Source organism: Ornithorhynchus anatinus, chromosome 1 (genome assembly GCF_004115215.2).
Source record: "Ornithorhynchus anatinus isolate Pmale09 chromosome 1, mOrnAna1.pri.v4, whole genome shotgun sequence".
In the NCBI taxonomy this organism is placed as follows: domain Eukaryota; kingdom Metazoa; phylum Chordata; class Mammalia; order Monotremata; family Ornithorhynchidae; genus Ornithorhynchus; species Ornithorhynchus anatinus.
In genome coordinates this window covers 34,097,734-34,124,206 of record NC_041728.1, presented here as the reverse complement: position 1 = coordinate 34,124,206, position 26,473 = coordinate 34,097,734, and the positions used below count along the sequence as shown (strand labels likewise).

The window sequence follows — 26,473 nt, the reverse complement described above, 5'->3', positions numbered from 1 at the left end:
TTTAAAAAAAGATGGTTCTGATCGTCACTTCCGGTCCGCGGCTTCGCGCTGGTGCCGGAAGTGACGTAGGAGGTCCGCGGGCGGAGGCGGAGGCGGAGGTGCCATGGCGGCCGTTGACATCCGAGGTAGCGGGGGGTCGGGGGCACTCGGGGCCCGGCGGGGGGTCGGTGGGGAGGCCGCTCTGAGGGTCCCGAGGGGCGGAGGAGGGGTCGCCCGCGCGCAGCCTGTAGCAGAGGGTTCTGCGTTCGGCCACCGCTCACCGAGGCCCGTCGATTGGGCAGCCGGTCCTTGGCGGAGTCAGGCCTCGGGGCGGCCCCACTGGGGCCAACCGGCCCATCCACCAGGGCTGTTTAACCAGCTCCTGCTGGGGGCAGGGCGCTTTTGTTAATGAGATGTACATCACCTTGAATCTATTCATTACTATTGTTTTAATGAGATGTTCGTCCCCTTGATTCTATTTATTGCCATTGTTCTTGTCTGTGTCTCCCCCGAGTAGAGTGTGAGCCCGTCCAAGGGCAGGGACTGTCTCTATCTGTTGCCGATTTGTCCATTCCAAGCGCTTAGTCCAGGGCTCTGCACATAGTAAGCGCTCAATAAATACTATTCAGTGAATGAATGACTGTCTCTATCTGTTACCGATTTGTACATTCCAAGCGTGTAGTCCAGGGCTCTGCACATAGTAAGCGCTCAGTAAATACTATTGAATGAATGAATGAATGGACTAAGCACTTGGGAGAGGACAGTTTAACAGAGTCGGTAGGCATCACCCCTGCCCACAACGAGCTTGCGGTCTAGAGGGGGAGATCGACGTTAATAATAATAATGGTGTTTGTTAAGCGCTTACTGTGTGCGAAGCACTCTTTCGAGCGCTGGGGGAAGACAAGGATAATAATGATGATGGTATTTGTTAAGCGCTTACTATGTGCGAAGCACTCTTCCGAGCGCTGGAGGGACACAAGGATAATAATATTAGTATCTGTTAAGCGCTTACTATGTGCAGAGCACTGTTCTAAGCACTGGGGTAGATACAGGATCATCAGGTTGTCCCACATGAGGCTCACAATCCTCATTCCCATTTTACAGATAAGGAAACTGAGGAATAGAGAAGTAAAGTGACTTGCCCACAGTCACACAGCTGACAGGTGGCAGATCAGGATTCGAACCCATGACCTCTGTCTCCCAAGCCCGTGCTCTTTCCACCGAGCCATGGATGATAATGATGATGGTATTTGTTAAGCGCTTGCTATGTGCGAAGTACTCTTCTGAGCGCTCGGGAGAGACAAGGTGAGATCAGGTTGTCCCACGTGGGGCTCACATCTCAATCCCCACTTTAATCATCATAATGTTAATATTTGCTAAGCGCTATGTGCCAAGCACTCTTCTGAGCGCTGGGGTAGATACAGGGTCAGCAGGTTGGCCCAAGGGAGGCTCACAGTCATCATCCCCATTGTACAGATGAGGTAACTGAGGCACCGAGAAGTGAAGTGACTTGCCCAAAGTCACACAGCTGACAGGTGGCGGAGCCTGCATTAGAGCCCATGACCTCTGACTCCTAAGCCCAGGCTTTTTCCACTGAGCTGCGCTCCTTCTCGACAGATGAGGTAACTGAGTCACAGAGAAGTAACTTGACTACAGCTGACAAGTGGCAGAGCTGGGATTCGAACCCATGACCTCTGACTCCTAAGCCCGGGCTTTTTCCACTGAGCTGCGCTCCTTCTCGACAGATGAGGTAACTGAGTCACAGAGAAGTAACTTGACTACAGCTGACAAGTGGCAGAGCTGGGATTTGAACCTATGACCTCTGACTCCCAAGCCCAGGCACTTTCCACTGAGCCACGCTCCTTCTCATAAATGAAGGATACGTATGTGAGGTCTGTGGGGCTGATGGAGGGGTGAAGAAAAGGGTGGAAATCCAAGTGCAAGGGCAAAGCAGAAGGAGAAGAGGAAAGGAGGGCTTAGTTGGGGAAGCCCTCTTGGAGGAGGTGTGCTTTCAAAAAGACTTTGAAGATGGGGGAGAGTGACTGACAGATATGAAGAGGGAGGGCATTCCAGGTCAGAGGCAAGACATGGACCAGAGGTCACTGGCCAGGTAGGCGAGATCGAGGTACAGTGAGTAAATTGACCATAGAAGAGCGAAGTGTGCAGGCTGGATTGTAGTAGGAGAGTAACGAGGTGAGGTAGGAGGAGGCAAGGTGTAGATGTAGATTTGTGTGTCATCTGCATAGAGATGATAGTTGAAGCCGTGGGAGCGAATGAGTTCACCAAGGGAGTAAGTGTAGATGGAGAACAGAAGAGGGCCAAGAACTGACCCTTGAGGAACCCCTACAGTTAGAGGACGGGAGGGGGAGGAGGAACCCGCGAAGGAGATCGAGAATGAACCGCCAGAAAGATAAGAGGAGAACCAGGAGGGGACGGAAGCCATGAAGCCAAAGTGAGATAAGATGTAGAGGAGAAGGGGATGGTCTACAGTGTCAAAGGCAGCTGAGAGGTCGAGGAGGATTAGGATAGAGTAGGAGCCATTGGATTTGGCAAGATAAGTTAAAAGAGGCCTTAGTCGGGGAAGGCCTCTAGGAGATGTGCCTTCAATAAGGCTTTGAAGCTGGGGCAAGAGTGATGGTCAGCTATGACCAAGGCAGGACATGGGCAAGAAGTTGGTGGTGAGATAGATGAGATTGAGGTACAGTGAGAAGGTTGGCATTAGAGGAACAAAGTGTACCTTCTGGCTTGAAGTAGGAGAGCAGCGAAGTGAAGTAAGAGGGGGCAAGGGGATCGAGTGCCTTAAAGCCGATGGTGAGGAGTTTCTCTTTGATGCGGAGGTGGATGGGCAACCACTGGAGGTTCTTGAGGGATGGGGAGACATGTCCCAAATGTTTTTGTAGGGAAATGATCCAGGAGGCCTAGTGAAGTATGGACTGGAGTGGGGAGAGACAGGAGGCAGGGAGGTCAGCAAGGAGGTTGATACAGTAATCCAGGCGGGATAGAATAAGTGCTTGGATTAACAATGTAGCAGTTTGGATGGAGAGGAAAAGGCGGATTTTAGCCTTGTCATGGAGGTCAAATTAAGCACTTGGGAGAGGACAATTCAACAGGGTTAGCAGAAATGGCCCTTGCCTACCACCAGTGTACAGTCTAGAAACGAGTTTACAGTCTAGAGATCTGGCAGGATCCTATGTTGTCTATCAATCAGTGCTATTTACTGAGCGCTTACTATATGCAGAGCACTGTAGAAAGTGCTGGGGAATGTACAAGAGAGTAAGCAGACACGTTCCCTGTGGGAATGACTGAGTGCCTCTGTGCTCACCCTTGTCCGATGCCCAGCCCAGACACCAGGGCCATCGCTTCCTAGACTCCGATGTGCCAGCTCTGGCTACGTCCCGGCATTCCGGCCAGCGTCCGGGTAATAGGAGAGCTTGCTCTACCAGCCTACCGGGGTTTTCGTTCCGCATGTCGTCGTAGCTAATTTGGCTTCGATTTCAGTCCCCTCTCACATTCCCGTCTTCCCCCAGATAACCTGCTGGGAATTTCCTGGGTGGACAGCTCCTGGATCCCCATCCTGAACAGCGGGAGCGTACTGGACTACTTTTCGGAACGAAGCAACCCTTTCTACGACCGGATGTGTAACAATGAAGTGGTCAAAATGCAGAGGCTCACTTTAGAGCATCTGAAGTAAGGAACTGGAAGATCCCGGGGGCACTGCCAACGGGAGGGGTCACTTAGGGGTGGAGGCTCTTGAAATTGGACCGCTCAGGATGTCAGCATCTTCATTATAATAATGATTACAGTCTTCGGGAAGCACTTGATATGGGCCAAGCCCTGTATGAGACGCTGGGGTGGATCAGGTCCTACATGGAGTTCACAGTGGGAGAACAAGTAACCATAATAATGCCAATGGTATCTGTTAAGTGTTTACTATGTGTCAAGCACTGTGGATACAAGCTAATCAGGTTGGAGCTAATCAGCTCACAGTATTGAATCCCCATTTGGCAGAGGAGGGAACTGAGGCCAAGAGAATAATAATAATAATTATGGTATTTGTTAAGCACTTTCTGTGTGCCAAGCACTGTTCTAAGCGCTGGGGTACATGCAAGGTAATCAGTTTGTCCCATGGGGGGGGGGTCATGGTTTTAATCCCCATTTTACAGATGAGGGAACTGAGGCACAGAGAAGTTAATAGGCTTGCCCAAGGTCTCACAGCAGATAAGTGGTGGAGCTGGGATTAGAACGCATGTCCTCTGAGTCCCAGGCCTGGGCTCTGTCTACTAGACCAAGCTTCTTCTCTTACTAGACAGGCAGATTTTAAATCCGAGCCCTGCCAGGCTGAGACTGAGGTGCTCTTCCAGTTTACGAGGTTTCAGGCTGCCACTTGAACAAAGCCAAGAGAAGGAAAGAATGTGGCCTAGCGGAAAGAACTTGGGGCTGGAAGTCGGAAGGACCTGGGTTCTAATCCTAGCTCTGCCCCTTGTCCGCTGCGTGACCTTGGGCAAGCCACGTCACTTCTCTGGGCCTCAGTGCCTTCATCAGTATAAAACGGATTCTCCTTCCTATTTAGACTGTGAGCTCCATGTGAGACAGTACTTAATGTCCAGCCCTGTGTACCTCAGTGCTCAGACTGGTGCTTGACACAGTGTTTAATAAGCAACGTGGCCTAGTGGGGAGAGCCCGGCCTTGGAAGTCAGAAGGACCTGGGTTCTAATTTTGGCTCTGCCACTTGTCTGCTGTGGGACCTCGAGCAAGTCACTTCACCTCTGTAAAATGAAGATTAAGACTGTGAGCCCCACGTTTGACAGGGACTGTGTCCAGCCTGGCTAGCGTTTATCCACCCTAGTGTTTAGTACAGTGTCTGGCACATAGTAAGCCCTTAGCAAATACCACTAAAAAAAAAAGGCTGATTAGCTTGAATGTACTCATCTGTAAAATGAGGATGAAGACTGTGGGCCCCATGTGAAACATGGATTGTGTCCAACCTGATTACCTCATATCTACCCCAGTGCTTAGAACAGTGCCTGGCAAATAGTAAATGCTTGACAAATACCATAAAAGCAGTGCTTAACAAATACCATAAAAAAATTTTTAAAGTCCGTTCCGAATCAAGAAGCAGGACAGAAAGGACGGTCTCTGTTATGAGGTAGAACACATTCCAGTGCTTTGGGGTTAGTGGGCCACGTGGAGGTTAGACCTTTATTATTCTCAGAGGGAGGAAAGGTCTTCACCTCTCAAGGTCCAAGACAAAAGACTTATGTCCTAAGAATAAACAGTTCCTACTGTTCATATAGGGTGCTTTATCTGACTCCTAATGCTTCCTGGTTTATCGGATGGGACGTGGGGAGGCAAAGAGAACCGAAAATGCGCCCTCGTTAGGAAGGAGGCTATTTAGTGATTATTCGCCCAACCAGAGAGCTTCATCTCAACGCTCTAATTTTTTTTCTTTTTTTATTTTCCAGCCAGATGGTTGGAGTTGAGTACATCCTTTTGCATGCTCAGGAACCCATTCTTTTCATCATCCGGAAGCAGCAACGACAGTCCTCCTCTCAAGGTAAAGTGGACCAGCCACTTCTCCCTTCCAATCAATCAGTCAGTGGTATTTATCGAGCGCTTACTATGTGCAGAGAAGTGGTTTAAACGTTTGGAAGAGTACAACAGAATTAGCAGATAGGTTCCCTGCTCAAGAAAGCACCGTGGCCTTGTGGAAAGAGCCTGGGCCTGGGACGCAGAAGGATCTGGGTTCTAATCCCGGCTCTGCTGATTGCTTGCTGTGTGATCTTGGGTAAGTCACTTCACTTTCCTGGGCCTCACTTCTCTTGTTCTCCCTGATACTTAGACTGAGAGCCCCATGCGGGGCGGGGACGGGGTTCCACCTAATTGACTTGTATCTCCCCCGGCACTTAGAACAGTGACACAGAGTAAGCACATAACAAATATGGAAAGAGCCCGGGCTTGGGAGTTAGAGGTCGTGGGTTCTAATCCCTCCTGTGCCACTTATCAGCTGTGTGACTTTGGGCAATCACTTAATTTCTCTGGACCTCAGTTACCTCATCTGTAAAATGGGGATTAAGATTGTTAGCTCCACGTGGGACAACCTGATAAACTTGTATCTAGCCCAGCGCTTAGAACAGTGCTTGGCACATAGTCGGCGCTTAACAAATACCATCATTATCATTATAATTATTAAATACCACGAAATTGAAAAAAGGGACGGGGGCAGGGGGCATTCATTCCAGGTCATAGAATTACCTGCGTGGTGTCATCATCCGTGACCAGCCAGCCAGCAGAGTGTTTAATCTTCCTCGTGGTTGAAAAAGAAGAGGACAGGTAGCCTTCTTGTCATATTTTTAATATTTTACTCTCCCAAGCACTTAGAGTGGTACGCACTCAATACATACCATCGATTCATTGATCTTTTTCTATAAGCTTGTGCTGGTAAATGCCTGGGTAGGTTCTAATGATCTCCCACTCCTGGAAGCTCCTTGTTGGCAGGGAACATGGCTACCAACTCCGTTATATTGGACTTTCCTAGCCGCTTAGCACGGGGCTGTGCACATGGTAAGCATTCAGTGACTACCATCAGTTGAATGGAATTTGGGCCCAAGGAGGTGCTCCCTTTGAAAAATAGCAGAGGTTGCCCTTCTGTGGCCACAAGTTAACAGTACAGGGCAAGTAGTTCATTCAGTAATATTTATTGAGCACTTACTATGTGCAGAGCACGGTAATAAAAATAATAATGTTGGTATTTGTTAAGCGCTTACTATGTGCCGAGCACTGTTCTAAGCGCTGGGGTAGACACAGGGGAATCAGGTTGTCCCACGTGGGGCTCACAGTCTTAATCCCCATTTTACAGATGAGGAAACTGAGGCACCGAGAAGTTAAGTGACTTGCCCAAAGTCACACAGCTGACAAGTGGCCGAGCCGGGATTCGAACCCATGACCTCTGACTCCAAAGCCCGTGCTCTTTCCACTGAGCCACACTGCTTCACGAACTAAACCCTTGGGAAAGTACAATACAACAGTAAACAGTGACACAAGCTTAGAGTCTGGGGGGCGGGAACAGACATCAATACAAATAAATAAATGACAGATCTAGACATAAGTGCTGTAGGGCTGGGCGGGGGGAAGAGCAAAGGGAGCAAGTCAGGGTGATGCAGAAGGCAGTGGGCAATGAGGATATAATCCCTGTCCCCCTTGGGACTCACAGTCTAAGTAAGAGGAGGAGCAGGTGTAAATAGCTTCAGCATTATGACAAACCCTCAGAGAATCCTGTAAACACGGCAATCCTCAAAGTGTTTACATTTAGGCTGGTCATTCATTCAGTCGTATTTATTGAGCGCTTACCTTGTGCAGAGTACTGTAGTAAGTGCTCAGGAGAGTACGATACAACAATAAACTAACACATTCCCTGCCCACAGTGAGCTAACAGTCTAGAGGTGGGGAAACAAACATTAATAGAGAAAAAAATGACAGATATGTACACAAGTGACATGGGGCTGGGGGTGGGGAGAACAAAGGGAGCCAATCAGGGCAATGCAGAAGGGAGTGGGTGAAGAGGAAATAGGGGGCTTAGTCAGGGAAGGCCTCCTGGAGAAGATATAGCTTCAAAAAGTCTTGGTGGGGGAAGTAACTGTCGGAATTGAGGAGAGAGGGTGTTACAGGCCAGTGGCAGGTTGTAGGCCAGGGTCAGCAGCAAGACAGGCGAGATGGAGGTACAGTGAGAAGGTTAGCACCAGAGGAGCAAAGGCTGGCCTGTAGTCGGAGAGCAGCTAGGTAAGGAAGGAGGGGGCAAGGTGGTGGACTGCGTAAAGCCAATGATGAGTTCTTGTTGGATGTGGAGGTGGATGGGCAACCACTGGAGTGTTTTGACAAGTGTGGTGACATGTCCTGAACGTTTTTAGAGAAAAATGATCCGCAGCTGAGTGAAGTATGGACTGGAGTGGGAAGAGGCAAGGAGGTTGGGAGCTCAGCAAGGAGTTTGATGCAGTAATCCTGGAGGGATAGGATGAGTGATTGTATTAACGTGGTAGCGGTTTGGATGAGAGGAAAGGGCGGATTTTAGCGATGTTGTGAAGCTGGGACCGACGGGATTTTGTGACGGATTGAATGAGAGAGAGGAGTCAAGGATAATGCCAAGGTTATGGGCTTGTGAGATGGGAAGGGTGGTGGTGCCTTCTACAGTGACGGGAAAGTCAGGGGAAGGCAGGGCTTGATTGGGAAGGTAAGGAGCTCTATTTTGGACATATTAAGTATGAGGTGACGGGAGCACATCCAAGTACAGATATCTTGAAGGCAGGGGAAGATGCGAGACTGGAGAGAGGGAGAGAGATCAGGGCTGGAGATGTAGATTCAGGTATCATCGGCATAGAGGTGGTAGTTGAAGCCGTGGAAGCGAATGAGTTCTCCAAGGGAGTGGGTAAAGATGGAGTATAGAAGGGGACCAAGAACTGAACCTTGAGGAACCCCCACAGTTAGGGGATGGGAGGCAGAGGAGGAGCTCACAAATGAGACTGAGAATGAACGGCCCGAGAGATGAGGAGAACCAGGAGAGGACAGAGTCAGTGAAGGCAAGATTGGATAACGTTTCCAGGAGACGGGGGTGGTTCACAGCGTCAGAGGCAGCTGAGAGGTTAAGGAGGATTAGGATGGAGTAAAGACCGTTGGATTTGGCAAGAAGGAGATCCCCCGTGACCTTTGAGAGGGCGGTTTCTGTGGAGTGAAGAGGACAGAAGCCAGATTGGAGGGGGTCAAGGAGAGAACTGGAGGAGAGGAATTTGAGACAGCGAGTTTAGACAACTCTCAAGGAGTTTGGAGAGGAATGGTAGGAGGGAGATGGAGCCATAACTGGAGGGAGCCATGGGGTCAAGGGAGGGTTTTTTTAGACTAGGGGAGACACGGGCATGTTTGAAAGTTGTGAGGAAGAAGCCATTGGAGACCCAACGGTTGACGAGTTAGGGAGGGAAGAAGGGAGGAGGGTGAGAGTTTTATAAGGTGCCCAGATATGGAGTCCTATGTGGAGGGGGTGGCTTTTGAGAGGAGGCAGGTGATCTCCTCTAGAGATACCGCTGGGAAGGATGGGAGAGTTGAAGAGCGGGTAGGAGGTGGGGAGGAACTGAAGAGGGTAGGGGGAGATTTTAGGGCGCTAACACCTGATGGTGTCAATTTTCTTAATAAAGTAGGTGGCCAGCTCACTGAGGGCAAGGGAGAGGGAAGACGGGATAGGGGGCCCGAGAAGGGAGTTAAACAGTAGTAGCAGTCAGTCAGTTGTATTTATTGAGTGCTTTCTGTGTGCTGAGCACTGTCCTGAGCCCTTGGGAGAGTATAACAGACCCATTCCCTGCCCACAGTGAGCTTACAGTCTAGAAGGGAAGACAGACAATATAAATGAATAAAATTTCTGAGTAGCATTAGCAATAGAAGTGAACAAGATTGACTAAGTGCTTGCAGTGGGCCAGAAACTATACTAGGCCCCAGGGCAAGGTACGAGGCTGTGGACTCGGACACGCCTGCTAGCCCAAAGCGGAGCACAATGTAAACCCCGGGGAATGCGGAGTCAGACACCGAGGGTAAAGAAGGGACGGGAAAATTCGGCGAGAATAACCGGGGAACAAGAAGGAAAGTAGCAGCATAGTCTATCTGGGTAATTGGATTCTCAGCTGCTCAGGCTCTGGCCCCAGCCCATGCTTCAGAAGGGCGGGGGGGCTAGGGGGCTGTCCTGGTAGTCAGGTGGCACCCCACCCTTTTTTTTTCATGGTATTTGTTAAGCGCTTACTGTGTCCTAGCCACTGTTGTAAGCAGTGGGGTAGATATGAGCTAATCAGTTTGTCCCTCTTAGGGCTCACAGTTGTCATCCCCATTTTACAGATAAGGTAACTGAGGCACAGAGAAAGTGAAGTGACCTACCCCAGGTCACACAACAGGCAAATGGCGGGGCTGGGATTAGCACCCAGGTCCTTCAGACTCCCAGGCCATGCTCTGTCCAGGCCACACTGCTTCTCTGATGTATTTATTGAGCCCTTACTCTGTGCAGAGTTCTGAATAATAATAATGGTATCTGTTATTCATTCATTCATTCAATAGTATTTATTGAGCGCTTACTATGTGCAGAGCACTGTACTAAGCGCTTGGAATGAACAAGTCGGCAACAGATAGAGACAGTCCCTGCCGTTTGACGGGCTTACGGTCTAATCGGGGGAGACGGATTAGACGGACGGACAAGAACAATGGCAATAAATAGAGTCAAGGGGAAGAACATCTCGTAAAACAATGGCAACTAAATAGAATCAAGGCAATGTACAATTCATTAACAAAATAAATAGGGTAATGGAAATATATGCAGTTGAGCAGGTGAGTACAGTGCTGAGGGGATGGGAAGGGAGAGGGGGAGGAGCAGAGGGAAAGGGGGAAAAGAGGGTTTAGCTGCGGAGAGGTGAAGGGGGGGTGGTAGAGGGAGAAGGGAGCTCAGTCTGGGAAGGCCTCTTGGAGGAGGTGAGTTTTAAGTAGGGTTTTGAAGAGGGGAAGAGAATCAGTTTGGCGGAGGTGAGGAGGGAGGGCGTTCCGGGACCGCGGGAGGACGTGGCCCAGGGGTCGATGGCGGGATAGGCGAGACCGAGGGACGGTGAGGAGGTGGGCGGCAGAGGAGCGGAGCATGCGGGGTGGGCGGTAGAAAGAGAGAAGGGAGGAGAGGTAGGAAGGGGCAAGGTGATGTAGAGCCTCAAAGCCTAGAGTGAGGAGTTTTTGTTTGGAGCGGAGGTTGATAGGCAACCACTGAAGTTGTTTAAGAAGGGGAGTGACATGCCCAGATCGTTTCTGCAGGAAGATGAGCCGGGCAGCGGAGTGAAGAATAGACCGGGGCGAGAGAGGAGGAAGGGAGGTCAGAGAGAAGGCTGACACAGTAGTCTAGAGCCTGTAGCAGTAAGGTAGCCGTTTGGGTGGAGAGGAAAGGGCGGATCTTGGCGATATTGTAAAGGTGAAACCGACAGGTCTTGGTAACGGATAGGATGTGTGGGGTGAACGAGAGAGACGAGTCAAGGATGACACCGAGATTGCGGGCCTGAGAGACGGGAAGGATGGTCGTGCCATCCACGGTGATAGGGAGGTCTGGGAGAGGACCGGGTTTGGGAGGGAAGATGAGGAGCTCAGTCTTGCTCATGTTGAGTTTTAGGTGGCGGGCCGACATCCAGGTGGAGACGTCCCGGAGGCAGGAGGAGATGCGAGCCTGAAGGGAGGGGGAGAGGACAGGGGCGGAGATGTAGATCTGCGTGTCATCTGCGTAGAGATGGTAGTCAAAGCCGTGAGAGCGAATCAGTTCACCGAGGGAGTGAGTGTAAATGGAGAACAGAAGAGGGCCAAGAACTGATCCTTGAGGAACTCCAACAGGTAAAGGATGGGAGGGGGAGGAGGCGCCAGCGAAGGAGACCGAGAATGACCGGCCAGAGAGGTAAGAGGAGAACCAGGAGAGGACGGAATCCGTGAAGCCAAGGTGAGATAAGGTATGGAGGAGGAGGGGATGGTCGACAGTGTCAAAGGAAGTGCTTACTATGTGCCAAGCACTGTTCTAAGCACTGTGGGGGGATACAAGGTAATCAGGTTGTCCCATGTGGGGCTCACAGTCTTAATCCCCATTTTCCAGATGAGGTAACAGAGTCACAGAGAGGTGAAGTGGCTTGCCCAAAGTCACAGAGCTGACAAGCAATGGAGCTGAGATTAGAGCCCATGACCTCTGACTCCCAGGCCTGGGCTCTTTCCACTGAGCCATGCTGCTAAGAGCTTGGGAGAGTACAGTGCAACAAATTGACAGACATGTTCCCTACCCCAACAGCGAGTTTGCCATCTAGAGGAGGAGGGAGACGGATATTGATATAAATGCAAATATAAATTGGTCCCTAAATTTTTTTATATGGTATTTGTTAAGCTCCTACTCTGTGGCAGGTACTATTCTAGGCACGGGTAGATTCAAGCTAATCAGGTAGGACACAGTCCCACAAGGGGCTCCCAGTTTTAATCTCTCTTTTACAAGTGAGCGCACTGAAGCCCAGAGAAGTTAAGTGACTTGCCCAAAGTCACACAGCAGGCATGTGGCAGAGCCCAGATTAGAACCCAGGTCCTTCTGACTCCCAGGCCTGGGCTCCAGGCCATAAGACATCATTTTTGCTCTTTCTAACTCATGGCAGCAGCTGGGTCAAGGAGAACTGGGCCGTTCTGGGCAAAACTCCAACCTCAGTCAGTGAGAATCATCAGAATAATTGTATTTAAGCACTTACTCTGTGCCAAGCATCGTGCACAGCACTGGGCATATAAAATACAATCAGATCAGACCCAGTCCCTGTCCCACACAGGATTTAGAGTCTAAGGGGGATGCAGAACAGGAATTTACAAATGAGAAAACAGCCTAGAGAAGTAGAAGCAGCATGGCCCAGTGGAGAGAGCCGGGCCTGGGAGACGGAAGGACCTGGGTTCTAATACCGGATCCGCCACTTGTCTGCTGTCCGACCTTGGGCCAATCATATGACTTTCCTGACTTCCCTGGGCCTCAGTTACCTCATCTGTAAAATGGGGACTATGGCTGTGAGCCCCATGAGGGGTAGGGACTGTGAACAACCTGATTGGCTTGTATCTACCCCAGTGCTTAGAACAGTGGTTGATACAGAGTAAGCACTTAACAAATGCCATTATTATTGTTATTATTATTATTATTATTTAGTGACTTGCCCAAGGTCACACAACAGACAGGTGACATCTGGAACCCGGAAGGCACATCCCTCCCCATTCCGCTCGGACTTTCTGAATACTCCTATTGGCTTTTCCATTTGCTTTTTAAACAGCAGGGTGGGGAGTGAAATGAAAGGCAAAAAGTGGGTTCTGTGAACAACTCAGCCACCTTAGCAGGTGGGCCGGCTTTATTCCCCACTCCAGTCGGTTTTCCCGGAACAAGACTAGAGGAGTTCTCACGTTCACCTCTGGCTACCCCTACAGCGGAGCTCACTGTTCGAGCCGAAAAGGGAGGCAGAGCGGAAGCCATTTTATGTTCTAGTGAAGTCCAAAGGTGAACGGGCCCGGCGAAGTCCTCTCCGAGGAAGAGGGAGAAAACCGGTCTCCAAGACTCCTTTACTTTGTCGTCCAGAAAGACGTAAAAGAAAAGGAAAACTTCTAAGTTTTATTAAGACACTGTTCTTTGCTCACTGTAGGGAATCCAAGGAAACTTCCCGCCTCTAGAGCAAACTGTGTTTTGAGTACTTTGAAGCAACCCATCGTAAGCTAATGAATAAAGAGTGCTAATCACAGAATCTGACGGTCTTTCTGTCAAACAATCAGTGGTATTAATCGAACACTTACTACGCGCAGAGCATTGTGTTTGGGAAAGCCGAATACAGCAGAATCAGCAGGCCTGTTTCTGCCCATAGTGACATTACAGTTGAGAGAGGGAGGCAGACTTTAATATGAATAAGTAATTTAGAGTACATAACTTAAAGATATGAACGTAAGTGCTGTGGGGTTGGGGGAGATATCAAATATCCAAGACGATGCAGAAGGGAAAGGGAGTTGAGGAGAAGAGGGCTGAATCGGGGAAGGCCTCTTGGAAGAGATGTGAACTTAATAAGGCTTTGAAGGCTGAGAGGGTGGTGGGCTGGCATATGTGGAGTGGGGGAGTCCTGAGCCAGAGGGAGGACGTGGGAAAGCGGTCTGTGGTGAGATAGACGGGAACTGGACACAGTGAGGAGCTGAATGTGTAGGCTGCGCTGTAGGAGGATTTTCTGATTTTTGAACATTCTTTTCACTTTGTCCTCTAAAAAGCGTTTTCTTTCTTACTTAGACTGCGAGCCCTCTGAGGGACAGGGACTGAGTCCGACTTGATTATCTCTTATCTACCCCAGTGCTTAGAGCAGTGCATGACACATAGTAAGCGCTTAACAAATGCCTTCATCATCGTTATTCCTTTCCTAATGTCACTTGCATCCCCCAAGCCTCTTTTCCCCAGTTTCCATTCCGTCTGGCTAGAGAAGCTGTTACCTCTTTCCGCGTGGAAGTCAGAAAGGTACAAGTGGACTTTTACTTTTTTGCTGAAAAGGTCCCAGAATCCAAAATTTCTCAATCTGAGCTTGGCTGCACCTCAAGACCTGGGAGAACTCAATCAGAACTCATCAGTGGTATTTGTTGAGCGTTTACTGTGTGCACTGCACTGTGCTAAACGCTTGGGAGAGTACAAGATAACGGAGCAGAGTGGTCTAGTGGATAGATCAAGGGCCAAGAAGTGAAAAGGACCCAGGTTCTAATGCCGGGTCCACCTCTTGTCTGCTCTGTGACCTTGGCCAAGTCCCCTCACTTCTCTGGGGCTCAGTTCCATCAACTGGCAAATGGGGATGAAGACTATGAGTCCTCTGTGGGACAGGGACTGTGTCCAACCTGATTAACTTCTATCTAACTCTGCCTAGCACGTAGTAAACACTTAAAAAATAAACCACACACACAAAGTTGGTAGACGTGTTCCCTGCCCACAGTGAGCTGACCGTCTAAAGGAATCAATAAAATCTGGGTTCTGTGTGGTGGCCTCGAGACAGTTTCTTAGATACTTTCTCGGTTCATTTTCTGAGTTCCTGTTGTACACCTTTCACTCCCCCCAGCCACCTTCGATTCTTGCATTTTGAAAAGAGTCCTGGATCATTCATTCACTCATTTATTGAACGCTTACTATGTGCAGAGCACTGTACTAAGCGCTTGGGAGAGCACAGTATAACAGTACAACAGTCACATTCCCTGCCCATGGCGAGCTTACAGTCTAAAGGGGGGGAAGACAGACATCAATACAAAAGAATAAATGACAGATAAGGTCATAAGTTCAGTGGGGCTGGGAGAGAGGAAGAACAAAGGATCAAAAAATGCGTCCCGTGACTTTGCATTTTTATGTTTACCATTTGAGCTCGAAAGGTGAAAGTTCATTTTTTTTTAGATCTAGCAGAGGAATTCCTGACCTTGTGACACAAAAACTGAATATCTAATACCCCGCCCTCCACAGCCTTGCGTATTTTAAAATCCAAAGCCCAAAACAAACCCTGTCCTTATTTTCAACTCTCAGCCTTGTTTGCTCTGGTCTGGCACAGCTTAGTTTTTATTCTTGTTATTGATCAGTCAATCAGTGGTACTTCTTGAGTGCTTACTCTGTGGGACCTGGCTTCACCTTGCACAACCTAGTTTTTAATTATTGTTATCTGTCGATCAATCGGTGGTAGTTATTGAGCACTTACAGCAAGCGGAGCACTACTGAGTACTTGGGAGCGTTGAGTACAACAGAGTTGTTAGACATGTTCCCTGCCTGAGAGTCAGAAGTTCTAATCCCAGCTCCACTATTTCAATGAATCAGTGGTATTTTTTAAGCATTTACCATGTTCAGACCACCGAACTAAGCGCTTGGGAGAATACAGTATAGCAGAATTAGCAAAAATGTTCTCTACCCATAATGAGCTTACTTGTCTGCTGCGCGATCTTGGGCAAGTGGCTTTACTTCTCCGTGCCTCAGTTCCCTCATCTGTCAAATGGAGATGAAGACTGTGAGCCCCATGTGGGACATGGACTGTGTCCAACCTGATGAGCTTGTCAACCCCAGTGCTTAGCGCAGTGCCTGGCACATAGTAAGCGCTTAACAAATACCAGTCAAAAACAAAAACCAAGCTTACAGTGTAGAGCACTGATGCCATTCTTCTGCGGGGAAACAAGTATTCTGAGTAGCTGGGGTGGAGGGGTGGTTCTGGAGTCAGAAGGTCACGGGTTCCAAACCCGGCTCTGCCACTTGTCTGCTGTGTGACCTTGGACAAGTCACTTCACTTCTCTGAGCCTCCGTTCCTTCATCTGTAAAGTGGGGTTGGAGACTGTGACCCCTTGGGGGACAGGGACTGCATCCAACCCGATTTGCTTGTATCCACCCCAGCGCTTAGTGCAGGGCTTGTCACGTAGAGAACATTGAACAAATACCATCCATTATTATTATTATTGACTGACCTGTTTTTTCCTTTCAGTCATCCCTCTGGCCGATTACTACATCATAGCAGGGGTGATCTATCAGGCACCGGACCTGGGTTCCGTCATCAATTCAAGAGTGGTAAGTGTTTGCCGTGCCAGACCAGAATGAGTATTGCGAGCTGCCATTGCTCTCGTCTTCCTCAGGCTGTCTTGGGGGTGGTGACGCTGGTGGTGGTCGGGGGCGGGGGGAGGAGGATTAAGCTCTTACCATGTGCACAATGCTGTACCGAGTGCTGCTGGTGCTGGTGACGCTGGTGGTGGTCGGGGGGAGGGGGGAGGAGGATTAAGCTCTGACCGTGTGCACAACGCTGTACCGAGTGCTGCTGGGAAAGAATGCACAGGTGGAGATTAGACACTGTCCCTGTCTCTCAAGCCGGGGTTCACGATCCCGAAAGGGGGAAAGGGAGCCGGTGATGGGCACAAAAAGGGAAGTGAAACAAGACACGAGGACAACGTTAAGACAGCAGAGAAGCAGTGTGGCCTAGTGGAATAATAATAATTTTAGTATATGTTAAGTGCTTACTGTGTGTCAGACACTGTTCTAAGTGCTGAAGTAGATACAGGGTAATCAGGTTGTCCCCCATGGGACTCATAGTCTTCATCCCCGTTTGACAGATGAGGTAAGAGAGGCACAGAGAAGTTAAGTGATTTACCCCAGGTCACACAGCAGATAAGTGGCGAAACCAGGATTAGAACCCAGGTCCTCTGATTTCCGAGCCCATGCTCTTGCCACTAGGCCATGCTGCCTGTGGAAAGAGCACGAGCCTGGGAGTCCGAGGACCTGGGTTCTCATCCCAGATCTAGTTCCTGCCCGCTGAGTGACTTTAGGCAAGGCAGTCAGGCGTATTTATGGAGCACTTACTGTGTGCAGAGCCCTGTACTAAACGCTTGGGAGAGAACAGTATAGCAGTACAACAGACACGTTCCCTGACACACTGTTCAAAGTCATTGAACTTTACTGTGTCTCAGGTTCCTCCTCTGTAAAATGGGGTTTCAGTGCCCGCTCCCCGGGAATCTGTCCACTTATTGTTATACCGTTCTCTTCCAAGCGCTTACTACAGTGCTCTGCGCACAGTAAGCGCTCAATAAATACGACTGAATGAATACTCAAACTGTGAGCCCAGGGCGGGACAGGGAGCGTGTCCAAACCTGATTATTCTGGATCTACCGTGGAGCTCGGTACGGTGCTCGGCTCCCACAAGCGCCCAGCAAACAACAAGATTACCATTAAAGACAAAAAGGAAGTTGGGCGGGGGGCGGTGGCCCCGTACGTCTGCAGCCTCTCTCTGCCCGCCAGGGAGGGGCAGGGCAGGATGGGGGGCCTTTGGGGATGGGGTGGAGACCCCAGGGCAGCAGTGGGGCGGGATTCCTGTTTGGTCAAGACCTGCACCAGGGTGTTCCACTGGGAGAGCTACTGCATCGTCCTCCTCGCTAACCCTTTGGCCTAGTGGGTAGATCCCGGCCCTGGGAGTCAGAGGGACCTGGGTTCTATTCCCAGTTCTGCCACTTGCCTGCTGGTTGACCTCGGGCAAGTCCCCTCACTTCTCCGCGGCTCAGTTCCCTCATCTGGAAAAAGGGCTTAAAGACTGTGAGCCCTATGTGGGACAGGGACTGTGGCCAACCTGATTATCTTGCATCTGCCCCGGTGCTTAGAACAGTGCCTGGCACGTAGTAAACGCTTAGCAAATACCCCATTTATTATTATCGGCCTCCTCGCTGACCTCCCTGCCTGCTGTCTCTCCCCCTCCGCCGCCTGCATGATTTTTTAAAGAAAACCTCGGCCTGTAGTTTCCTACTCAAGAACCTCCAGTTGTTGCCCATCCACCTCCGCATCAAACGGAAACTCCTCACCGTCAGCTTTAAAGCAGTCGATCCCCTCGCCCCCTCCCACCTCACCTCGCTCCTCTCCTACTCCAACCCAGCCCGCGTGCTTCGCTCCTCTAATGCCAACCTTCTCAATGTACCTCCATCTCGTCTGTATCGCCACTGACCCCTTGCCCGGGCGGCCTGGTACGCCCACCCTCTTCCTACCTGACAACCCACCATTCTCCCCACCTTCAAAGACTTGATAAAATTCCATCTCCTCCAAGAGGCCTTCCCGGACTAAGGCCTCATTTCCCCTCTCCCTTCTCCTTTTGTGTTACATGAGCGGTTGGATCTGTACCCTCTGAGCACTAGATATCCACCCTACCTTTAGCCCCACAACCCTTGTGTCCAAATCCAAAATTCATTTCAGCATCAGTCTCCCCATCTAGACTAGAATGCTCCTTGTTGGCAGGGAACATGTCTACCGACTCTGTTATACTCTGCCGAGTACAGTACTGGGCACACAGTAAGCGCTCATGTATCATCGACCTGTGGATCGATTGAGAGTCGCATCGTTGGTGGATGCATAAGCCCTGCTCTGTTGTATCGTCCTCTCCCGAGCGCTTAGCCCGGTGCTCTGCTCCCAGTAAGCGCCCAATAAATACCATTGATTGCTGCATTGAACGGTAACTGAGCGGGTTCCCGTGACTTTAGAGGATGGGCTGTTTTTGTCCTTTGAGCCCGTCTCCGGAAAACCCAAAGCCCCATTCTCCCCAACTGTCTTTCCAGCTCACAGCGGTGCACGGGATCCAGTCGGCTTTCGACGAGGCGATGTCGTACTGCCGTTACCACCCTTCCAAAGGGTACTGGTGGCACTTCAGAGATCAGGAAGAACAAGGTAGGACGGCCGGGGCCTAAGCGAGGGTGCTGGGCTCCCGCCAACTGGGAAATCACGGCTTCTGGACACGGGGAGCTGACTGCTTGTCCACGCTCTAATTCGAGCGAGAGGGAAGGTCCGTGGCCTAGGTTCAGAGGCGGCGTGGGGGGCACAGGTGGAGGTGTGTGTGAGTGTGTGAGAGAGAGAAAAAGAAAAGAAAGCAGCATGGCCTGGTGAGTAGAACGTAATAATAATGATATTTGTTAAGGCTTACTATGTGCAAAGCACTGTTCTAAGCACTGGGGGGATACAAGGTGGTCAGGTTGTCCCACGTAGGGCTCACAATCTTCATCCTCATTTTACAGATGAGGTAACTGAGGCACAAAGAAGTCAAGTGACTTGCCCAAAGTCATACAGCTGACAAGTGGCGGATCCGGGATTAGAACCCATGACCTCTGACTCCCAAGCCCGGGCTCTTTCCACTGAGCCACGCTGCTTCCCTAAAATATGGGCCTGGGAGTCAGAAAGTCGTGGGTTCCAATCCCAGCTCTGCCACTTGTCTGCTCCGTGACCTTGGGCGAGTCATTTCATTTCTCCGGGCCTCAGTTACCTCATCTAAAATGGGAATGAAGAGTGGGAGCCCCACGTGGGACAAGGAACGTGTCCAGCCTGATTAGCTTGAATCCACTCCAGCGCCTCCGTCCAGTGCCTGGCATTTAGTAAGCACCTAACAAACGCCATGAAGAAAAGAAGCAATGGGTGGAATCACTTTACTTCTGCCCGCCATGGCCCCAAAGAACCTCTAGGTCTGCGAGAGAGACACACACACAAACACACATATACAATGTCTGTCTCTCCCTCTAGACTGTAGGCTCATAGTGGGTAGGGAATGTGCCTATTTTATATTGTACTCTCCCAAGTGCTTAGTGCTTAGTGCAGTCCTGTGCACACAGTAAGCACTCAGTAAATGCGACTGAATGAATGAATGAACGCAGACACACAGACAACTCCCCCAACCCCAGCATTGGCAGGCTCAGGGGATGTTCAGGCCAACACAGACCATAGTTCAGTGTCTTTCTCCTCTTTGCACCCCCCAGCCCTGGTCTGAGAAGTGGTCAGAGCCTTCAACAGCCAAGTCATGTTGGTCAGTGGCCCTTAGGTCTAAATAATTGGCCATCCCCTTCCCTCCACCCCACCCCCGTCAGCTGGACTTCTTCAGTCTGGTGAGCTGGAGCCTTTTGATCCGCATCGCTACACTATGGAGTCTCTTGGGCTATAGATGTTTTTGCCCAGAAGTGTGGCGTTAATGCCAAAGAGAAAATTGGGAGCACCGGGGTCCCGTCCCAGCACTGGCCCAGGCCTGCTGGGTCACCCTGAACCTCAGTTTCCTCACCTGTCAAATGGAGGCAAGATACCTGCCCCATCCACTGCATGAGCCCAGGGCAGGGCGGAGGCTACCCAATCTGATCATCTTATCTTCACACCAGCATTTAGCACAACACTGAGGCCCATGGGAAGCACTCGATAAATGTCGTTGTTATTCCCTGGGATTATCCCAACCTGGAAAACCACTTTTGGGGGGCAGACCCCAACTCATGAGACAAAGGGAAAGAGGACAGAGGAAAGATAGGTTCAACCTGAGAACAACCTGAGACTTCCCAAGTCATCCTTAGAGAAGCAGCGTTGCCTAGTGGGTAAGCGTGGACCTGAGCGTCAGAGACCTGGGTTCTGATCCCAGCCCTGCCCCTTGTCTGCGGTGGGACCTTGGGCAAGTCATCTCACTTCTCTGGGCTTCAGTTTCCTCAGCTGCAAAATGAGGATACGTCTGTGCCCCACATGGGATAGGAACTGTGTCCAAACCAATGGGCTAATTTCCAGCCCCGTACAATGCCTGGCACAGAGTAAGCACTTAATAAATAGCACAATTATTATTATTACTCTTCTCCCATCTTCCGTGGAATGAGAGAGCCTCCCATTTAGGGCCAAGTGTCCCTCATGATATGCCATTTCCTGTCCCTCCAGCCTCCTGAACCACTTTCTCTCCTCCAGAACCAGCTCTAGTGGGGGGCAGTCAGTCTTTTTCCCCTCTCAGGTGCACCTCACCTGGGGTCCCTGCTTCTAAGGAGCCTCACCCCGGAAGCTTCTCTCCCTTTCTCTCCAGGCAACCCACACCCTTTCCCGGACTAGCTCTCTCCACTCCCATGAGTACCGCCTCGAAGGGGCCGTCCCGAAGGAGCACCTGCCCCTATAACAGTAATTACAGTACTTGTTAAGTGCTTACTATGTTTTAAGCACTGGGGTAGATACAAGTTAATCTGGTTAAACACAGCTCCTGTCCCACATAGGGCTCACACTCATCATCCTCATTTTACAAATGAGGTAACTGAGGCCAAGAGAAGGGAAATGACTTGCCCAAGGTCACACAGCAGATGAGTGGTGGAGCCAGGGTTAGGAGCCAGGGTTAGAACCCAGGTCCTTCTGACTCTCAGGCCCCGGGCTCTAACCACTAGGCCACACTGCTTCCCCAGTTAGGACATTATAGGATGTACAGGACATATATATACGTATGGGGCATAGGACGGCCGCCTTGGCGGGCTGTCCATGAAGGACCACCGCCCACTGAGAGATGGACCCCACCCATTCTTGTGGCTCCTGCCTGATGACCCTGCTCCTCGTCCAAACCCATCTGCCATGGAAAACTTACTGATTTCTTTTAATGGCTGTCTCCCCCTTCTGGACTGCAAGCAGGGAACTTGTCTGCTAATTCTGTTGGATTCTCCTCTGCCAAGCACTTAGTGTTTGGCACACAGTAAACCCTCAATAAAGTATGTATTTGTTAAGCACTCACACTGTGCCAAGTACTGTTCTAAGCACTGGGGTAACTAAAAGAAGTCAGGTTGTCCCACAGGGGCTCAGAGTCTTAATCCCCATTTTACAGATGAGGTAAGTGGGGCACAGAGAGGTTAAGTGGCTTGCCCAAAGTCACGCAGCTGACAAGTGGCGGAGCCTGGATTGGAACCCACAACCCCTGATTCCCAAGCCCGGGCTCTTGCCACTAAGCCACACTGCTTCTCAATAATGCCACTGATTGATTGGTTGAAAACTGCCCTCAAACCACCCGATCAGCTGTAGCTGCCTCAGAGCCCTCCTTCAATTTGTAACAGTTGACTTTTCATCAGTCGGTGATATTTATTGAACGCTGGCTCTGTACAGAGCACTGGAGTAAGTGCTGGGGAGAGTACAAGAGAGAAGAGCGGGCCTCAGGGTCGGAGGAACTGGGCTCTCATCCCAGTTCTGCCACTTGTCCGCTGTTTGGTTTTGGGCAAGCCCTCTTCTTTGCACCTCAGTTCCCTCATCTACACAATGGGGATTCAATACCTGTCCTTCCTCCTACTCAGACCGTGAGCCTCATCATAGGACTTGATTATCTGCTATCCGCCCCAGAGCTTAACATAGCGGATGGCACCTAGTAAGCGTGTGACAGATGCGGTTACCGTTATAATTAGTATCGTTACTACTACAGTAGAGTTGGTAGACTTGATCGCTGCCCACGAGGAGCGAACCCCGAATAATTGCTCTGCCTGGGAAATGGGCAGCCTCCATTGAAAAATGCTTGGCACATAGTAAGCACTTAACAGATACCATCATCACCATTATCATTTGGCTGCCGTAAAAGAAGGTGGGATTTAGGAGCTTGTCAAGGGGAGAAGGACCAGAGAAGAGATGGGGTGACTCGATCCGACAGCCTCTCTCGATTTACATTCTAGTTTTGTTTTTTTAATGACGTTTGTTGCCCTTCCTATACATTAAGCACTGTGCTAAGCGTTGGGGTAGATAGCAGACAATTAGGTGGGAGACTGCCCTTGCCCCTCATTGGGGTAAGAACAGCTAGTACTGTCCTAGACCACTGGGACCTGGTGACTTCCATTAGCAGATTTTGATGGCACGAAACCCTAACGAACATGTCTGCCTATGAGCCCCATTGACCATCCCTGACTACAACCTCTCTGTCCTATCGCGAATCATTACATTCATTTCTGCATCCCCGTCGGAACCAATTTCTAACCAGGATCAAATTGACAGAGTCACCTGCTTTCCGAAAGGTTTGTCGAGATCGTTTAGGCAGTCCTGCCTCTCCCGGAGTGTTAGTTTTGTAGTTCTTTGCAGGAGGGAAGGGAAGGAGGCCGGGGATAAGAACTCTGTCTCCCAAGTAATTGCTCTGCTTGGGAAATGGGCAGCCTCCACTGAACAGTGCTTGGCACATAGTAAGCGCTTAACAAATACCATCGTTATTATTTGGCTGTCGTAAAAGATGAGGTACAGGAGCCTGTCGAGCAGAGAAGGGCCAGAGAAGATGGGGTGATTCAATCCGAAACCCTCTCTCGATTTGCAAGTTCAGTCAATCAGTGGTATTTATTGAGCACTCACCTTGGGCGTTTGTGGGGGAGGGCAACAGAACCCAGTCGTGAGACACGTTCCGTGCCCACAACAAGCTTCCATTGTTTCTCGGATGCTGTCCGTGCCTCCCAGATAAAGCCAAGCCCAAAGCCAAGAGGAAGGAAGAACCCAGCTCCATCTTTCAGAGGCAACGTGTGGATGCTTTGCTTCTAGACCTGAGGCAGAAATTTCCACCCCGATATGTACAGGTACAGGGGTCCGTCCCCTCATTGGGGGAGGTAGGGATGGGGGGGTCATGGATTCTGAAAGCTGAGGGTCTCGAGGCTGGAGGATTTGGCCCTGTCTGACATGGAAACGATTGCAGAGATAAGGAAAGGTTCTTGGATCAAAGGGGATCGGGATAGGTTTGGAGAAGAAGCAGGATTTCTAAAGCCCCTCGGATTGTAGAGAATAATAATAATGATAATAATTGTGGTGTTAAAGTGGTGACCATGTGTCAGACACTCTTCTAAGCTGGGGTGGATACAAGAAGCAATGGGGAATAACAGTAGAAGTAATCATAATGTGGATTAAGTGCTTATTCTGTGCAGAGCACTGTACTGAGCTATGGCTCTGGGTGTTGGGGAATGAATCGGGGCGGGATTTGAGCGTGGGCCATGGTACAGACTGTCTGATGGGGTGAGGGAGGGAAAAGGAGGATAGTGGGAGAGGTGGAAGGCAGGTACAGCTAGAGTGTTGGCTTGAGCTGGAGACAGCAAGTTGAGGGGAATACCAGGGACTTGGTTTTACATTCATCTTTTGAAATCTTGAAATTTGATGTTTAGTGGAATAAAAAGAAAAATTCACTCCTGCTCTCCAAATTCTACTTTCTTAGTCCCCCGAATCAGTACCCGAATGATGGTTTTCAGCCAAGAAGGTGGCAATGGTTCCCGTTTGTAGCAACTTAAAAAATGGGTGGAGCATTTTACTCACCTGCCTCTTCCCGTTTGTATTACAGCAAAAGTTGGGAGAAAAGCCCATCCCAGGTATGGTTCATCGCCCGTGTTGAACGCGATCGAATGTGAAGCTCTTTATCGGGATCGTAAAGTAGATCTGTGGGATTGAATATAGTGTCGGCGCACACTGTGAGAATCCCTCTAGCCAGCTTGAACACAAAGGGCTAGGAAGGGGGCAGGGATTTGGGACGCAGGGGAGAGGGATCTGAGAGGGCGCAGGCTTCAGACAGCTAACAGGCCAGACGGCCCCTCTGCTTCAATTTCCCCTGGAGATAGCCAGGACCTACTAAACTGTGGGCGGGGACAGAATCTGGAATGTTCAACTGAGCGGTGATACAGCGTCTGTCGAAAAACTACCCCTACTCGACATTGGTGCTTGTTAAGCGCTTACTGTATGCCAAGCGCCAGCCTGATCTCTGGGGTAGGTAGAAGTTAATCGGGTTGGACACAGTCCCTGTCCCCCGTGGGGCTCACAGTCTTAATCTCCATTTTATAGAGGAAGGAATCGAGGACAAGGGAAGTGAAGTGACTTGCCTATAAGGTCACACAGCAGACACGGCAGAGCCGGGATTAGAACCCAGGCCCGTCTGCCTCCCGGATTCGGGCTCTAACCACGAAGCAAACGAAGCTCGTGTCAAATGGGATTCCTTGCCATCAGTCAAAGGGAGCAGGGTGTAGAGTCGTCCCTGCCGTAAATCAGGCAGTGATATTTATTAAGCACTTCCTGTGTGCAGAGCACTGTACTAAGGACTTGGGAAAGGACAATAGAAGATCAGAGAAGGAGTATGTAGGATCATCCCTGATGTAAATCAGGATTATGTCAGATCTTAGTGTTTTGGGGGGGTGCTCGGCAGGGGGAGGGAAGGGGGTGTTTGTTTTATTTTTTTCTGAATCATCTAAAACGGAGCCTTGGTGAGTCCCCAGCTCACGATGAATCTCACTCCCAGAAATGGCTTAGTGGATAGAGCCTGGGCCCTGGAGTCAGAAGGACCTGGGTTCTAATCCCGGCCCTACCACCTGTCTGCTGTGTGATCTTGGGCAAGTCGCTTCATCTTGCTGGGCCCCGGTTCTCTCATCTGTAAAATGGGGATGAAGACCGTGAGCCCCACGCAGGACAGAGATTGTGTCTCACCTGATGACCTTGTATCTACCCCAGCGTGTAGAATGGTGCTTAGCTCATAGTAAGCACTTAGCAAGTACCCTAATAGTAATTGTCACTATTACGATTATTCTGGTCAGTGGAGCAGACCAAGAAGGAACCGGAACCCGCGCCCGAAACGCTGAAACCCGAGGAGAAGGAGACCCCCAAAAGTGCCCAGCAGACGGCAGGCCCCAAAGGACCTCCGGAGAAAAGGCTGCGGCTGCAGTGAGGCTGAGCGAGCGGTGGGCAGTGGACCGCCTCTCTCAGAGGTCCCGCCAGAGCCCCAGCACCCCTCCGCCCCTCCTCGTCATCTCCGTGAGGAATCGGAGCGGGAAACCCTCAGAACTGAGACCACCGCAGGGAGGAAAAGGACCCTTTTCCGTTCGGCTTTTCTATACTACAGTTTCTCGTTGGTCCCCCGGGCCCGCTTCTTCCCCCTCCCATTCTCCCCCGCGCCCCCCAGACTCTCCCAGGAAACTGCTGGGCCGGGTGGGGGATTTGTAAGTGTCTGAGTGTGTGCGTGCGTGGGCGGGTGAGTGAGTGAAAATAAATGCAGGAATTTTTATATCATGCTGTGGTTTGGTCCAGTTTTTTATTCCATTTCCTTTAATCAGTGGTATTTCTTGAGCGCTTACCGGGTGCAGAGCATTCTTTCAGTCATGTTTATTGAGCGCTTACTGGGTGCAGAGCATTCATTCGTGCAGCCGTATTTATTGAGTGTTTACTGGATGCAGAGCATTCATTCAGTCATTTATTGAGCATTTACTCCATGCAGAGCATTCATTCATTGTTTCAGTCGTATTTATTGAACACATTCATTCAAGCGTATTTATTGAGCGCTTACTGGGTGCAGAGCATTCATTCAGTCATTTATTGAGCACTTACTGGGTGCAGAGCATTCATTCAATCGTCTTTCTTGAGCACTTCCAGGGTGCGGAGCACTGTATTAAGCGCTTGAGAGAGGCCAATACAGTATAGCAATAGAACATTCCCTGCCCACAGGCTCCTCCCAGGCGTTTCTTGGAAACCCCTTTATGTTCTCCCCTCTCCCCAGCCCCACAACACTTATCCCCATATCTGTCATTTACTTATTTGTATTGATGTGTCCCACCCCCCAGACTTGTAAGCTTGTTGTGGGCAGAGAACGTGTCTGTTTATTGTTGTATCGCACTCTCCCAAGCACTTAGTATAGTGCTCTGCACACTGTAAGCGCTCAATAAATTCGATGGAATGAATGACTAGGAGAATGTGGCACAGTAG

General features: G+C 50.2%; 1 protein-coding gene across 3 annotated transcripts; it reads left to right on the top strand.

Moving 5' to 3' along the window:
* The first annotated feature begins 45 nt into the window (after positions 1-45).
* MED6 (mediator complex subunit 6) lies at positions 46-25,783 on the top strand. Of its 3 annotated transcripts, none has more exons than XM_029070861.2 (8): positions 46-125; positions 3,507-3,666; positions 5,442-5,533; positions 15,993-16,075; positions 18,592-18,700; positions 23,210-23,325; positions 24,075-24,102; positions 25,312-25,783. In XM_029070861.2, exons 1-8 carry the CDS (start codon positions 104-106, stop codon positions 25,440-25,442), a joined length of 741 nt encoding a protein of 246 aa, XP_028926694.1. In that variant the 5' UTR covers positions 46-103; the 3' UTR covers positions 25,443-25,783. The 3 variants fall into 3 exon arrangements, with proteins under 3 accessions (XP_028926694.1, XP_028926705.1, XP_028926702.1); XM_029070869.2 differs by lacking the exon at positions 46-125 and adding an exon at positions 1,566-1,601; XM_029070872.2 differs by lacking the exons at positions 23,210-23,325; positions 24,075-24,102.
* The last annotated feature ends 690 nt before the right edge of the window (positions 25,784-26,473 follow it).